The following is a 12,802-nucleotide window of genomic DNA, read 5'->3' as shown; positions in this document are numbered from 1 at the left end:
TCAAGAGAAGAATAATAATGAAGCCCCTAGTAAGTCCGGAGGTGCATTATAAATTGGGCTGTCAAATCAGCCATAGTTCAAGAATGAGAATGAAAGATGTAAAGTGCACAGCAACCCGAGAGCTCCGCGGGGGTGGATAGTTGGCGTTTGGGTTTGGGGGAATCCCCCCGATAAGAGATCGGATCACGGGACTGTGGCCAATCAAGCTCCGGTGCACTCTGTTCTCTCAACATCTGTCCTAATTGGATCCTGCTCTCAAATTGCAATTTTTCTTGAAGGTCCTTTGAAGCTGTATCATTTATCATTCTTGACAAGTCTATTATGGCTGGTCCCGTCGCTGATATCCGCGAGATCAGCGGATCGGATCTGATCTCTGCTCTTCATCTTGCTCAACAAGCACCAGCAATCCTTGGCCAGGAATCTGGGTCTAGGGTTAGCTCATCCAATTCTTCAGAAACTGCAGATTACTATGCACGATTAGAACAGCTTCTGTTAGCCTGTCTCCGGACGGGAGATGACCAGTCAGCACATACCTGCCTGAACCGCCTCAGCCTCCGGTTTGGACCCTCTAACGAAAGGATTATGGGGCTTCGAGGCCTGTACGAGGAGGCAACCGCCAAGGATCAGTCGGCGCTAGAAAGATGCCTGCAGGAATACGACAACACCCTGGCACAGAGTCCGGTGAATGTGGTCAGTATTGGTTGCAGGCCCCCGGCGTGATCATAGGTTATGCAAGACTAACCATACACGCAGCCCATCCTAAAGCGCCGGGTAGCGTTGTTACGCTCGCTCAACCGACCATCTGACGCAATCTCTGGTCTTATTCAACTTCTCGATGCCATCCCTACCGATGCCGAAGCCTGGTGTGAACTAGCCGACTTATATCAGTCCCAGGGGTTGGGTTCCCAGGCCATTTTTAGCCTCGAGGAGGCTTTACTCATCGCTCCTAACTCTTGGAATGTATGCATATCATGCACTTTTCTTCTTTTCTCTATAAGGACTTTTATTTTTTATTTTTTTGGGATTACGGTCACTAACATGAAAATGTAAGATTCATTCGCGCCTCGGTGAAGTGCTATACATCTGCGCCTCGGGTGGAGACGCCTCCCAGCTCCTTGGAAGGTCGGTGCAACACTTCAGTCGAAGCATTGAACTCTGTGATGACTACTTGCGGGGATTCTATGGGTTAACTTTGGTAAGTCAGCAAATAATTAATGGTGACTCATTTCATTCTAACCCGGGGTGTCCCCAGGCCTCAACTCGGATGCTTGACAATGATTACGCAGGCGTATCAGGTCAACTTCCCAAGAAGACCCTAGAACGATTGAAGGCGTTTGCACTCGTAAAGTTGGGCGAGATTGTTGAGTCACGGTCGATGGATGACCAACATTGGGCATCGAGTCGAAGTGAGCTGATTGCAGCCAAGGAGTTGCTGAATCGGCAAAGTAATATTCAGGCGGCTTAAAACTAAGCATTTTGATTTGAGAATACCCTAATAAAAGAAGTCCTTAAAAGAGAGTACATATGTTCTAGAGTGTTCGATTATATGGAGCATATAAGTAAACTTGTAAGTGGATATATGGAGAGAGAGGGAGAGGGAGAGAGAGAGATTGGGCATTTTTGTTTGGGCAGCAGATGTGTCAAAAATAAACAAAAGGGAGAGAGAAAGTGTCTGAAGGGAAAAAATACAAAAAGACACACACAATAAAATGCCCAACGGGCCTAATAAAAAGATATATATTGTATTTGACAAGCACTCTTCTTTTTTCGTCTCTACTTTCTTTTCTTTTCTGCATAGAATATACCCTGTGTTTTTGCTTTTTTACATATACTACCGTCTCTTTTATAAGGGGGATTTGATTCCTATTTCTATTTCTCTTTGATTTCTGTTTTTATTCTGTTTTTCTTTTTCTTTTTTATATCTCTATTCAAACGAGATCGGATCAAAAGAAAAAGAGACGAAAAGAGAAAAGAGAAAAGAGAAAAGAGAAAAGAGAAAAGAGAAAATCGTCCATGCGCAAAACACATCCCCGCGATCTTTTTTTCTTTTCCTCTCCAAACCTTCTGGTCAAACCCTACTTGGGTATTCCCTCCTCACTTCGCGCATGCGAGAGAGTGAGAGGACAAGTCCTTGATATATATTTATATCTTTATACTCCCTTCTCATTGTCTCTATGACGTATGTTTGTTGTTTTTCCCCTATATATCCTATCTCACCCCTCTACCCCTTCTTTAAGGGAAAAAAAAAAAAGAAAAATAAAGAAAGAAACTCACCTTTTCCCCTTCTCTCCAGGCTCAGTATCTCGATTGATCCAGACCCCCACGGTTCGGATCGCTCTTACTCCGACGACGAGGACTCGTCTGGTGTCCATGTCCCTACTTCTTCCGAGTTAGAAAGTCATGAGTACCAGGATTATGATGATTGGGCGCATTTGCCATATCCGGATGAATTGAAACCATCTGATTCAGCCTCCCGACCAAGAACTTCGCACCGCAGTCGTCCGCCCCACGGTTCACGTTCCGCTTCGGGCCGTCGCCCAACATCGCGACGTATGGTTCAAGAACATCAGGCGTTCGCCCCTCGAGGCCGAAGACAACAATCACCAGATTCTCCCGATAGTGCCGAATCCGCCGACGAGTACCCTCCCAATTTTGGTCGAAATGATCGGAGGGGTTGGCAACAACCTATGCCACCTGCCCCTGGATACGCTCCCAGCCAGTCCTCTGGTCCACCTTACACTCCCTACCCTCCGCCTCCCCCGGGCCATGGCCCGTATGGACACAATCCTCCCCCGATCACATCAGAACTCATGAGAATTCCTCATGGTCAACCCAACCCCTACAATTCTCCGCCCTATGGATACCCTCCTCAATTTCCACCTGGGTCTCATTTTCTTCCCGATCAACCCCAACTTCATCCACGACATGCGCCTCGCCAGCCGCCTCAGCTGCACAATCCAATGCAGTCAATGCAGCCAATGCCCCCAATGCCCCCAATGCCACACGCGATGGGTCCTCACGGTGCCCACTCCCCTTACCCTGGGTATCCCCACGAGCTGATGGCCTACGGTCCGGCAGGTTTCTATCGCGATCAACCCAGCTATTTCGGGGGGCCGATCCCTGGCATGATGCCTCCTCATTATTGGCCCTCCTATCCCCCAGTACCTTCTCCTCCAGTCCAACCTGAACCCAAATCTCCCCCACCCCCGACGCCTGCTCCCGAACCTGCCCCTGCCCCTGCCCCGGCCCCGGCTCCGGCCCCGGCCCCAGCCCCTGAACCTGCTCCCCCTCCACCACCTCCGCCTCCACCAGCCGACACTGCCAAGGATGAGCAAATTGCGAGGTTAGAGAAGTTGATTTTGGATGACCGCCAAGAACGCGAAGCGAAAGAGCTTGCCAAAAAGCAGGCTATTGAACGCGCGGCCGCCGAGAAAGCAGCTCAGGAGGCGCAGACCGCGCATGATAGAAAGATTACCCAGGAAGCTGCGGCACTTGCTCGAGCGGATGCCGAAAAAAAAGGCGGCAGAGGATGCCGCAAAGGCTAAGGAGGAGGCGGAGAAGGCTGCTGCCGCTGCCGCTGCCGATGCAGCTGCCAAAGCAACGGCCGCGGCTAATGAAGCAGCTGCCAAAGCGGCCGCTGAGGCGGCTGAGGCGGCTGCTAAAGCGGCCGAACCGCCGCCACCACCGCCACCCCCGGAGAAGAAGCAGCCTATCAAATTCAAGGACGCTGTTGGGAGAAAATTCAGTTTTCCATTTGAACTATGTGCTACCTGGAAGGTATGTGAACTCCTCCGTTCGTGTAGTTTTCTTATTCTAACCTTGGTTACAGGGAATGGAAGAGCTCATCCGGCAGGCTTTCCTCCATATTGAAGTCATTGGACCTCATGTGGCAGAAGGCCATTATGACCTTATTGGTCCGAATGGTGACATTATCCTCCCACAGGTTTGGGAGACTGTGATCGAGCCTGACTGGGCTATCACTATGCACATGTGGCCAATTCCCGAAAAGCCCAAGGAAGACCCTCCCCCTGCACCAGAGCCAGAGCCTGCCCCGGTAAAACCTGCCGATCCACCTGCCGAACAAAAGAAGAAAGCAGATGGTAAGAATTCCCCTTTCAAACACTCCCAGAGACATGCGCTTACCTTTTCTCTAGGCCCTAAAAAGGCTAAGGCCAGAGGACCAGATGTTCCCGGCAGTTTCGCGATGTGGATGTTAGGTGGCACCAATCGCCGAGGGGGTAAAGGGGGTCCTAAAGTGGAAAAAAAGCCTGATGCCCCTTCCCCAGCACCCGCACCGTGAGAATTTGGTTTCCGCCGGTCACCCTGCTTAGTCTGGCGTGATCATTGGATCGGTTTCATGTCGCTTTTGGCCGCTATACCCATAAACCTTCTGGGCAATGGAGAGGCATGAACATCACTTTGCTAATACCGCTTTGGGGGGATATGATGACGAATATGATCAATGCCTGTAGTATGTTTTATGACATCAACCTTGGATTTCGCGCAAGACTGATATCAACTCAGATATGTTTTTTTAAAGCTGCTATGTTTCCTGAAGTGTCACTCGATGTAGCCTTATATAAGATGAATTGTTGTTCGGGAAGCGCTGTTGGCAATGGAGTTTACCTGCTGGCAATGGACTAGTGCCCCTTTCGGAAAGGTCGCTCTTAGCAGTCAGTTTTCAATACAAGTGCCATTTATCATAGTATTGCCTTAGTAAAAAAAACAGCCCTCGAACATCTCCAGCCACAGAGTATATCTACGGTCGGTCTTATTTTCACCCGCCCCTCTTTTTATCTGATTATAAAGCTACCCGTAAATCACGTGATCTAGATAGGGTCTATTTGCTAGGTCTAGATCACGTGATCTATTTAAATAGTATAAAAATTGATGAAAATTGATAAAAAAGGGGTTGTAAAAGTGTAGGTAAAAGTGCTATAGGAGACCAGAATGTTTGTAGGGGGACTCGGCTAACCCTAGCAAATAGACCCTATCTAGATCACGTGATTTACGGGTAGCTTTATGATCGGATTAAAATGATCGGATAAAAAGTGGGGAGTAGGCCGATCGTAGAAGTACTCTATAGCTACCTAGGTAGGGAAGTTCGGGGGCTATGTTTTTTACTAAGGCAATACTATAGAAAATAGCATATCAGCCGGAATTACTCCCTTCCCGTACACTCATTTAGTCTTTTACTTTCTCCATATAGTAGCCACCTTAGGCATTACTCGCTAGCCTTAGGTATCACTCGCCTAGCTATTAGCGCTACTTTATAAGCCTAATATAGGTTAAATAGCTAAGTATATCTACTCTTTATAAATTATACTTGCTTTACTTTTCTTACCCCTTTATATAGTAGTAGTAGTATTAAGTTATATAGTACACTTCTCTCGTTTAATAGTTATAAGCCTAGCTTACTAGTAAGTCTTTAAAATACCTTTATCGATTTATAACGATACGGTCGCTTACTAGAAAGTACTATACCTCTAAGTACGAAGAAGGTTAACGCTATACCTTACTTCTACTAACCTCTAAAGATAAATAATAAAGAAAATAATACTATATAACGTTAAGATATCACTCTTTTATAATAACTTTACTTCTTTAAGTATTATTACTAATATAGAAAGCACCCTAAGGGTATAAGTTATCTTTAAAAGCTTAGTATAATAGCGGACCTAGATTATATAGATAGAGTTAATAGCTAGGAAGTCTAACATTTAGGAATATATCGACCTAAAGCTCGAAGATAGGAAGTAGCTAAAGATACTAGTAAAGTTAGTCTAACTAGACTAAAATAGTAAATAGTATATAAAGAATCTAGAGATAAAGCGCCTTACTATAGAAGGAAGAATAGATTACTAATATAATTAAAAGGATTATAAAATAGACTTTATTAAATATAAGATAGTTAAAAGTAGCTAACTAGATTAGGAATATACTAGCTATCGACCTTTAGTATCTAATAGTTAATATCGATAATATAAAGGAATTACTTAAAACGCTATAAGAACGCTTCTTATTCTTTAATATAGTATAGATCTAGTTTCTTTATAAATTATAGTATAAGCTTCTTCTTATACCTATTAAAGACTCTATAGTTAATAACTAGCTTTTAAAAGTTAAGAACTTTTATAAAGAGTATAAAGTAGCGGAAATTAAATTTATTAAAGATAATAATAATACTATTTATAACCTTCTCTAAGCTCTTATACCGCTAGAACTTTAATTCTACTACTATTAGTAGACTAAGATTTTTAAAGAGAAGTATAAAATAACCTTTATAAGTATTATAAGTGCTTACTACTCTAAACGAGCACTTTTTAGCTAAAAGAAAGGAAGTAAAGCTATACTAGCTACTTTTATAATCTTTAATAGGGAAGAAGAAGTAAAACTAGCCTCTTTATCTAATAATAATAGTACCGAATCTAGTTTAGAGAAATTAAATAAAAGAGGGGATCTAATATATATATATAGATAAAGACTAGATAAAGATACTTCTTTATAGTATACCCCTATTTAATAAAGGCGTTTAGGCCTAATAGCTAGAAACTAAATCTAAAAGTTAATAAAAAGATACTAAAGAATATTAAAAAGCTCCTATAGAGGCTTTAAAATAAAGTAAAAGAGCTTTAGGATAAGCTTATTTTAGAAGAGAAAGAGAGTTTAAATTAGTCTTATTTTATATAGATCGATAAAGATAAAGAAGGTAGTTTCTTAATAATACTATCTTTACTACTAACTAATATATCTTTTTTTATAAATAGTATATAAAGCTCTATTAGAGATAGATAGCTAGTTAATTTAGTAATTAGTAAGTATATCTCTAATAATAAAAGACTTTTTATCGAGTTTAAAAAGATAGAGGGGACTTTAAAAGTAGGTAATACTATTATATAGCTTTATAGAATTAGTAAAGTCCGATCTAAGACTATTAAATACTCTAAAAAACCTATTAATCTCACTCTTTTAGAAGTAGAGTACTCTTTTAGTTTTTATTATAATCTAATTTCGGTCGTACTCATAAAGAAGAACGGATATAAAGCTAATTTCGATAAACTTACTATTATTAATAAAAATATCGGTAAGACGTTTTATAAACTAAAAGAGATTAGAAACTTCTTTATACTTCTATAAATAGGTTTTATATTTCTAATAGTATTTATAACTACTATTTTTAATACGATAAGATATATAATATAGCCCCTTACTTCTAAGGCTTCCGCTATTTATTAGCACTAACGCTTTAGCTATCTTTATAGGAAGACCCTACTATTACAGCGGTTTCCCTACAACTATAGGGGTTAGTCCTAATTAGGATTTGTCTCTCTTAGCATCTAATTTCTAATACTAGTGCCATTTATTATAGTACCACTGTAGTAAAAAATATAGCACCCTAGCTATATTAGCCATATAGTACTTTAATAAAATTAATTAATTAATCTGATCCATGCCTCTATTAAATCACATGATCTATATAGGGCTAATTTACTAGGGTTATTAAAGCATAATATAGGTGAATTATAGGAGGTAATTTAGTTATAGTAAAAATATGAAATTGATACTATTAGAAAGAGCATTTAAGTCTTAGTATACTAGTATTTTTTATAGAGTAATTGATACTATTTAATAGAGAAATAGAGGTTTAAAAAGTAGTTATAGAAGTGGGAGAGGTGCAGGTTTATTAAAAGGTGGAAGCCTTAGCACCCCGTATCGACTATCAATTCCACCGCGCTAGCACCCCTAAAAGTGTAGTTTTCGAGTATCTAAAAGGTGTATATTAATTATGGAGAGCTAATTCGTATAAATCCGTTATTTCCGACCGAGAAATAGCTTGATTTAGTGGTGTAAATAGGATAAGAAAATGCTAGTTTATAGGGTGAAAAAGGCGGTAGGGGGGGGTGGTTTATAGAGTTTTTATCCCCCTATAATAGATCTCCCCTAGATCTCTATAATAAATCTCACTAGTTTATAACACTTTACGAATTATAATATGATAAACGAGAGAAGTGTACTATATGACTTAATACTACTACTATATAACGGGGTAAGAAAAGTAAAGCTAGTGTGTCTTATAAAGAGTAGATATACTTAGCTATTTAACCTATATTAGGCTTATAAAGTAGCGCCTATAGCTTAGTAAGTGATACCTAAGGCTAGTAAGTGATATCTAAGGTAGCTACTATATAGAGAAAGTAAAAAGACTAAATAAACGTATAGGAAGGGAGTAATTCCGGCCGATATACCCCCCTAGGAGCTACCTATAGGCTCTATAGAAGTTAATATCTTTATATAATCTACTCTTCTACTAAAGGCTTAATATTAATAAGTCCGAGAGACGTTATAAAAATCTTATAAGACTATAATAGAAGTAGCTTAGTAAGTCTATCAACCTATATATTAGTAGTTATAACCTAGCGAATAGAAATCGAGCTAGTACTAATTTCCTAGCGAAGTTAGTAGTTATAAATATCTATATAGCGGAGTTTTATATATATCTAAGGTTACTTATAGGTTAGTAAGTTAACTATCTACTTATTATTATAGTTAATAGTAAGACCTACTTTATAATTAAGTCCGACTATATTAAAAAGCCTCTTCTACTATATTACTATCTTATTAGCTTCTAAAATAGTAAGTAGCTCCGCCTCTATTATTAAGGTAGTAACTATCCTTTACTTACTAGCTTTCTAGTTAATAGTAGCGCTAAAAAGCTTATAAAGAAAGCCTTTTAAGCTTTTTCGATTAATATAATTACTAAAAGAAGCGTTACTAGAGAATTAGAGTAAAGGGTTATTATAGATAGGATAAAACTTAAAAGCTTAATATTAGGTATTATATAGATACTAAATTAGCCGATTTATAGCGTTTTAGTGCTTTAGTTCTAGATTTATTAGGAACTTAGCGAGGTAGTTAGCTACTTTCGCTATATCTAGATAAGTAATAACTATTAGATAGAGAGCTAAGCCTAGCTTCTATTAATACTTATAGATCTACTCTCTAATTATAATCTTAGTAAATATATTTATCTAATTCGCTAGAAGTAATATTAAATACTTATAACTATATATAAGTCTATATTTAGTAGCTATAGAAGAGATATAAGAATCTTAGTAAAGCTAGAGCTTATATTTCTAAATATCTTAAAGAATATATATTCTAAGAAACTATAAAGCTTCTTCTATTTCTTAAAGCTCTTAGTGCTTCTTTAGTTCTTATTATAGCTAGAGCGTTTCTTAGAGCCTTAGCTAGTAGTATACGATAATAATATTATCGATATAGAAAAAGATAATAATCCTATCTCTAATAAAGAGATATAGGTCTTCTAGGATATATTTAAATCCTAGCTTTTTAAGGATATAAGTAGCTTCTTACTACTATAAGCGGGGTAACTTTCTTAGTCTATATAGAGCTTTAAGAAGCTTCTTATCATAACCCCCTCTATAGAGAGGTTCGTAGGACTCGGAGAGATCTATATAGTGGGACTCGGAGTGTAAAGCACCGATATTAGGTGACCTCGCTTACTAGCGTATAGTATACTAGTAAGGACTCGGACCTAATATAGAAGGGTCAGAGTTTAGTCTAGATATATATAGTACTAATTATAGAAGCATTTATAGTAGTATTATAAACCCCGGGCACTCTAATTATCTACCTAAGACCCCCTATATAGTAGGGTCTTTATATTCTAAACTCTCTTTATTTTTAATTAGACCGTTAGGGGTAAAAATATAGCCCTAGCCTATCGGACCTATATAAATATAGAGTAATCGAGAATTATAGAGTTAGATAACTTCGATATCGACCTCGATAGGCTAGTAGAGCTAGGAGAAATATATAATAAGGAACTAGGAAGCTTTATAGAGGCTACTATACTATCTATAGACCCTAGCGGACCTATTATAGAAAACCCGCCTATAACTAAGGCTAGCGCTACTACCTAAATATATAGTATAACCTAAGACGAAGATAAGCTTATAAAGAGAAGGGCCGAATTAAACCGCCTTACTAAGCTTATAGAGTTAATAGAAAAATAACGCTAGATAGAAGAGCGTATCGCTAAGATAACGGCGAAGCTAATAGTAATACTTTAGTCTCTACTAATATAGCCTTTATAGAGGGATTAGACCTTAAGCGGAGAGTTTAATAATAGAGAAGATATAGTAGATATACTATTAGTATAGCGTATCGTTTATACTAGATATCCTACTTACCCTTCTAGTATTCCTAAATATATAGGAAAAACACTATAGGAATTTAGGATTTAAGAAGCGTAGCTAAATAACTACTTCCGCTAGTACCCTTTCTATTTTATAGACGATATTATAAAGATTAGTAGAGGCTTCGAAGTGCTAGAAAGAAATATAATATTAGTATAGGAATACTATATTAATAATAAGTAAGCTCTAGAGATATACTAAGAGTTTATCCGTTTTATATTAGGATACGTTAATAACCCTAAAGCGATACTTATAGATATAATTATAAACTAGTTTAGATATAACTAAATACTAAAGTAGTCTATATTAGTATACTTTATATACCTAGATTTACTAGTAAAGAACTTCTACATTATCCTTTATAACGAGATATATAAGATATATCTAATAATAAGAGTACGTTAAGAGATATAGTATAACGTACGCCGAAGGAGTAAGATCGATCCGAACTACTTTTATAGCGAATTCCTAAGCTATTATTAGACTATCGAGTATAATTAGAAAGCTATTTAAAAGGATAAGAAGCCTAAAAAGTCTAAGAAATCTATTATTAGACGTAAGAGATACTATTTAAAGATATAAGACTCGAATAAGAAACTACTAGATAAAGAGGGGAAGTCTAGAGAGTAAGGTAATAGATACTAGAGAGAAAGGAAAAAACCCCTTTCTAAGTATAAGTACTATAATATATTTAGCTATATAAAAAATACCTATTAGAGTCTCTATAGTAAACTAGGCGAGTAGGATATCTTAAAGTAGTCGGTAGATAGACCTTTAAAAAAATAGAGACCCTAGTACTATAAGCTATAACTATATTAGGAATCGAGACTCTAAAACTATAGAAACCTTAAGCCCTTATATATAAGGTAGGTATAAGTACTAGACTAGGAAATATCACTATATATACCCCTTTAGACTATAGTGTAGATAAATCGTTTATTAGCTAGAAATAGGCGTAAGAGTATCTAGACGACCTATAATACCCCCTAGGGATAGTAAGAGCTATCGATAGATAGGTTATCTAGTCTTATAAAGGGCGGGATATAAAGTTCGAACTAGCCGATAGTAAGAAAGAGATAAGAAGTCACACTCCTACTATAGAGTTAGTAGATATATAAGGTTACGACCTAATCTTAGGATTCGACTAGTTAACTAGCGTAAACCCTAACGTAGACTAGCGTACTATATCTTAATAGTACTATAGTATATAAGAAAAGATTATAATAAAGACGATAATAGCCTAGGACTATATAAAGAACGTCTTAGAAGGAGTGTAGTATACACTAGCTTACTTTAGAATAGATATAGGAAATATAGCGATACTTAGAGTAATATAAGGAGACGCTATTCTAGAGGAATACGCTAACTTTATAGACGTATTCGACCTAATAGAAGTAGGGATTATACTATCGCACTCCGATTCGGACTATACTATCTATATTAAGGAAGGGTTATAACTATCTTAGAGACCTATATACCTACTCTCGAGGGAATAGCTTTAGATACTTAAAGAGTATATTAATAAAGCCCTTTAGAAGGGATAGATCTAACCTTTATAGAGCCTAGTGGGAGCTCTAGTACTCTTTATATCTAAGAAAGACGGTAGGTTACGCCTATATATAGATTACTAAGGCTTAAATAATATTATTATTAAGAATAGGTATCCGCTTCTACTAGTAGTAGAGTCGTTAGACCGCCTTATAGGCGCCGAGATATATACCTAATTTAACCTATAAGACGCTTATTATCGCCTTCGTATTAGAAGAGGAGATAAGTAGAAGATAGTATTCTATATAAGATATAGATTATATAAATATAGAGTTATACCTTTCGGCCTTTCTAATACGCTAGTAATATTCTAAAGTTATATTAACTATACTCTAATAGACTTTATTAATATCTTTATAGTTATCTACTTAGATAATATTTTAATCTTCTTACCGGATAAGAATACCTATATTAGGTACGTCCGAAAGGTCTTAAAGAGACTATATATATATAAATTATACGTAAAAAGGTCGAAATATAAGTTCTATACTATAAAGGTAGAATTTCTTAGCTATATCGTTACTCCTAAAGGGGTAAAGATAGATTATAAGAAGGTAGATACTATTTTAGAATAGCTAGAGCTAAAGAGTATTTATAATATCTAGATATTTATAGAATATATAAACTTCTATAGGAGGTTTATTACTTTATATTTAAAGATCTATAAACCTCTTAATAACCTTATAAAAGGCCTAGATACTTATAAGAAGGGTATAAATAAGAAGACTTAGGGCTTTATTTTTATATAGGAAGCGAGAGAGGCCTTCGCCGCCCTAAAATAGTACTTTATAGATATACCCCTTCTTATACACTTTAAGCTAGACTAAAGGTTATTAGTAGAAACCGATATATTAGGATTCGCACTTATAGTAATCCTTTTATAGTTAGAGTAAGATAGATAATAATATCTAATTACTTTCTATTTATAGAAGCTTAGTAGGTTAGAAATATATTATAAGACCTATAATAGTAAACTACTAGCTATTATAGAGGCCTTTAAAATCTAGAGATATTACCTTAAAAGCGCTAGGGAT

The 12,802-nt window shown here is 37.3% G+C and overlaps 2 protein-coding genes across 2 annotated transcripts; both read left to right on the top strand.

Annotated features, from left to right (window-relative positions):
* Positions 1-321: 321 nt before the first annotated feature.
* On the top strand, positions 322-1,465 carry N7525_009297 (uncharacterized protein; the record flags this gene model as incomplete). Its single annotated transcript, XM_061214668.1, has 4 exons — positions 322-690; positions 754-960; positions 1,052-1,195; positions 1,253-1,465. The coding sequence occupies 4 exons, from the start codon at positions 322-324 to the stop codon at positions 1,463-1,465; spliced, it is 933 nt and encodes a 310-aa protein (XP_061069099.1).
* Positions 1,466-2,174: 709 nt separating this feature from the next.
* N7525_009296 (uncharacterized protein) lies at positions 2,175-4,300 on the top strand (the record flags this gene model as incomplete). The annotated part of the gene is made up of 5 exons (XM_061214667.1): positions 2,175-2,179; positions 2,294-3,343; positions 3,480-3,777; positions 3,830-4,100; positions 4,155-4,300. The coding sequence occupies 5 exons, from the start codon at positions 2,175-2,177 to the stop codon at positions 4,298-4,300; spliced, it is 1,770 nt and encodes a 589-aa protein (XP_061069098.1).
* Positions 4,301-12,802: the final 8,502 nt, after the last annotated feature.

The sequence above is a fragment of the Penicillium rubens genome (genome assembly GCF_028828025.1).
Source record: "Penicillium rubens strain IBT 27055 chromosome Unknown utg000003l_segment0_segment0, whole genome shotgun sequence".
NCBI lineage: Eukaryota > Fungi > Ascomycota > Eurotiomycetes > Eurotiales > Aspergillaceae > Penicillium > Penicillium rubens.
Note: the sequence above shows the minus strand (reverse complement) of the source record. Positions and strands in the feature narration are given on the sequence as shown.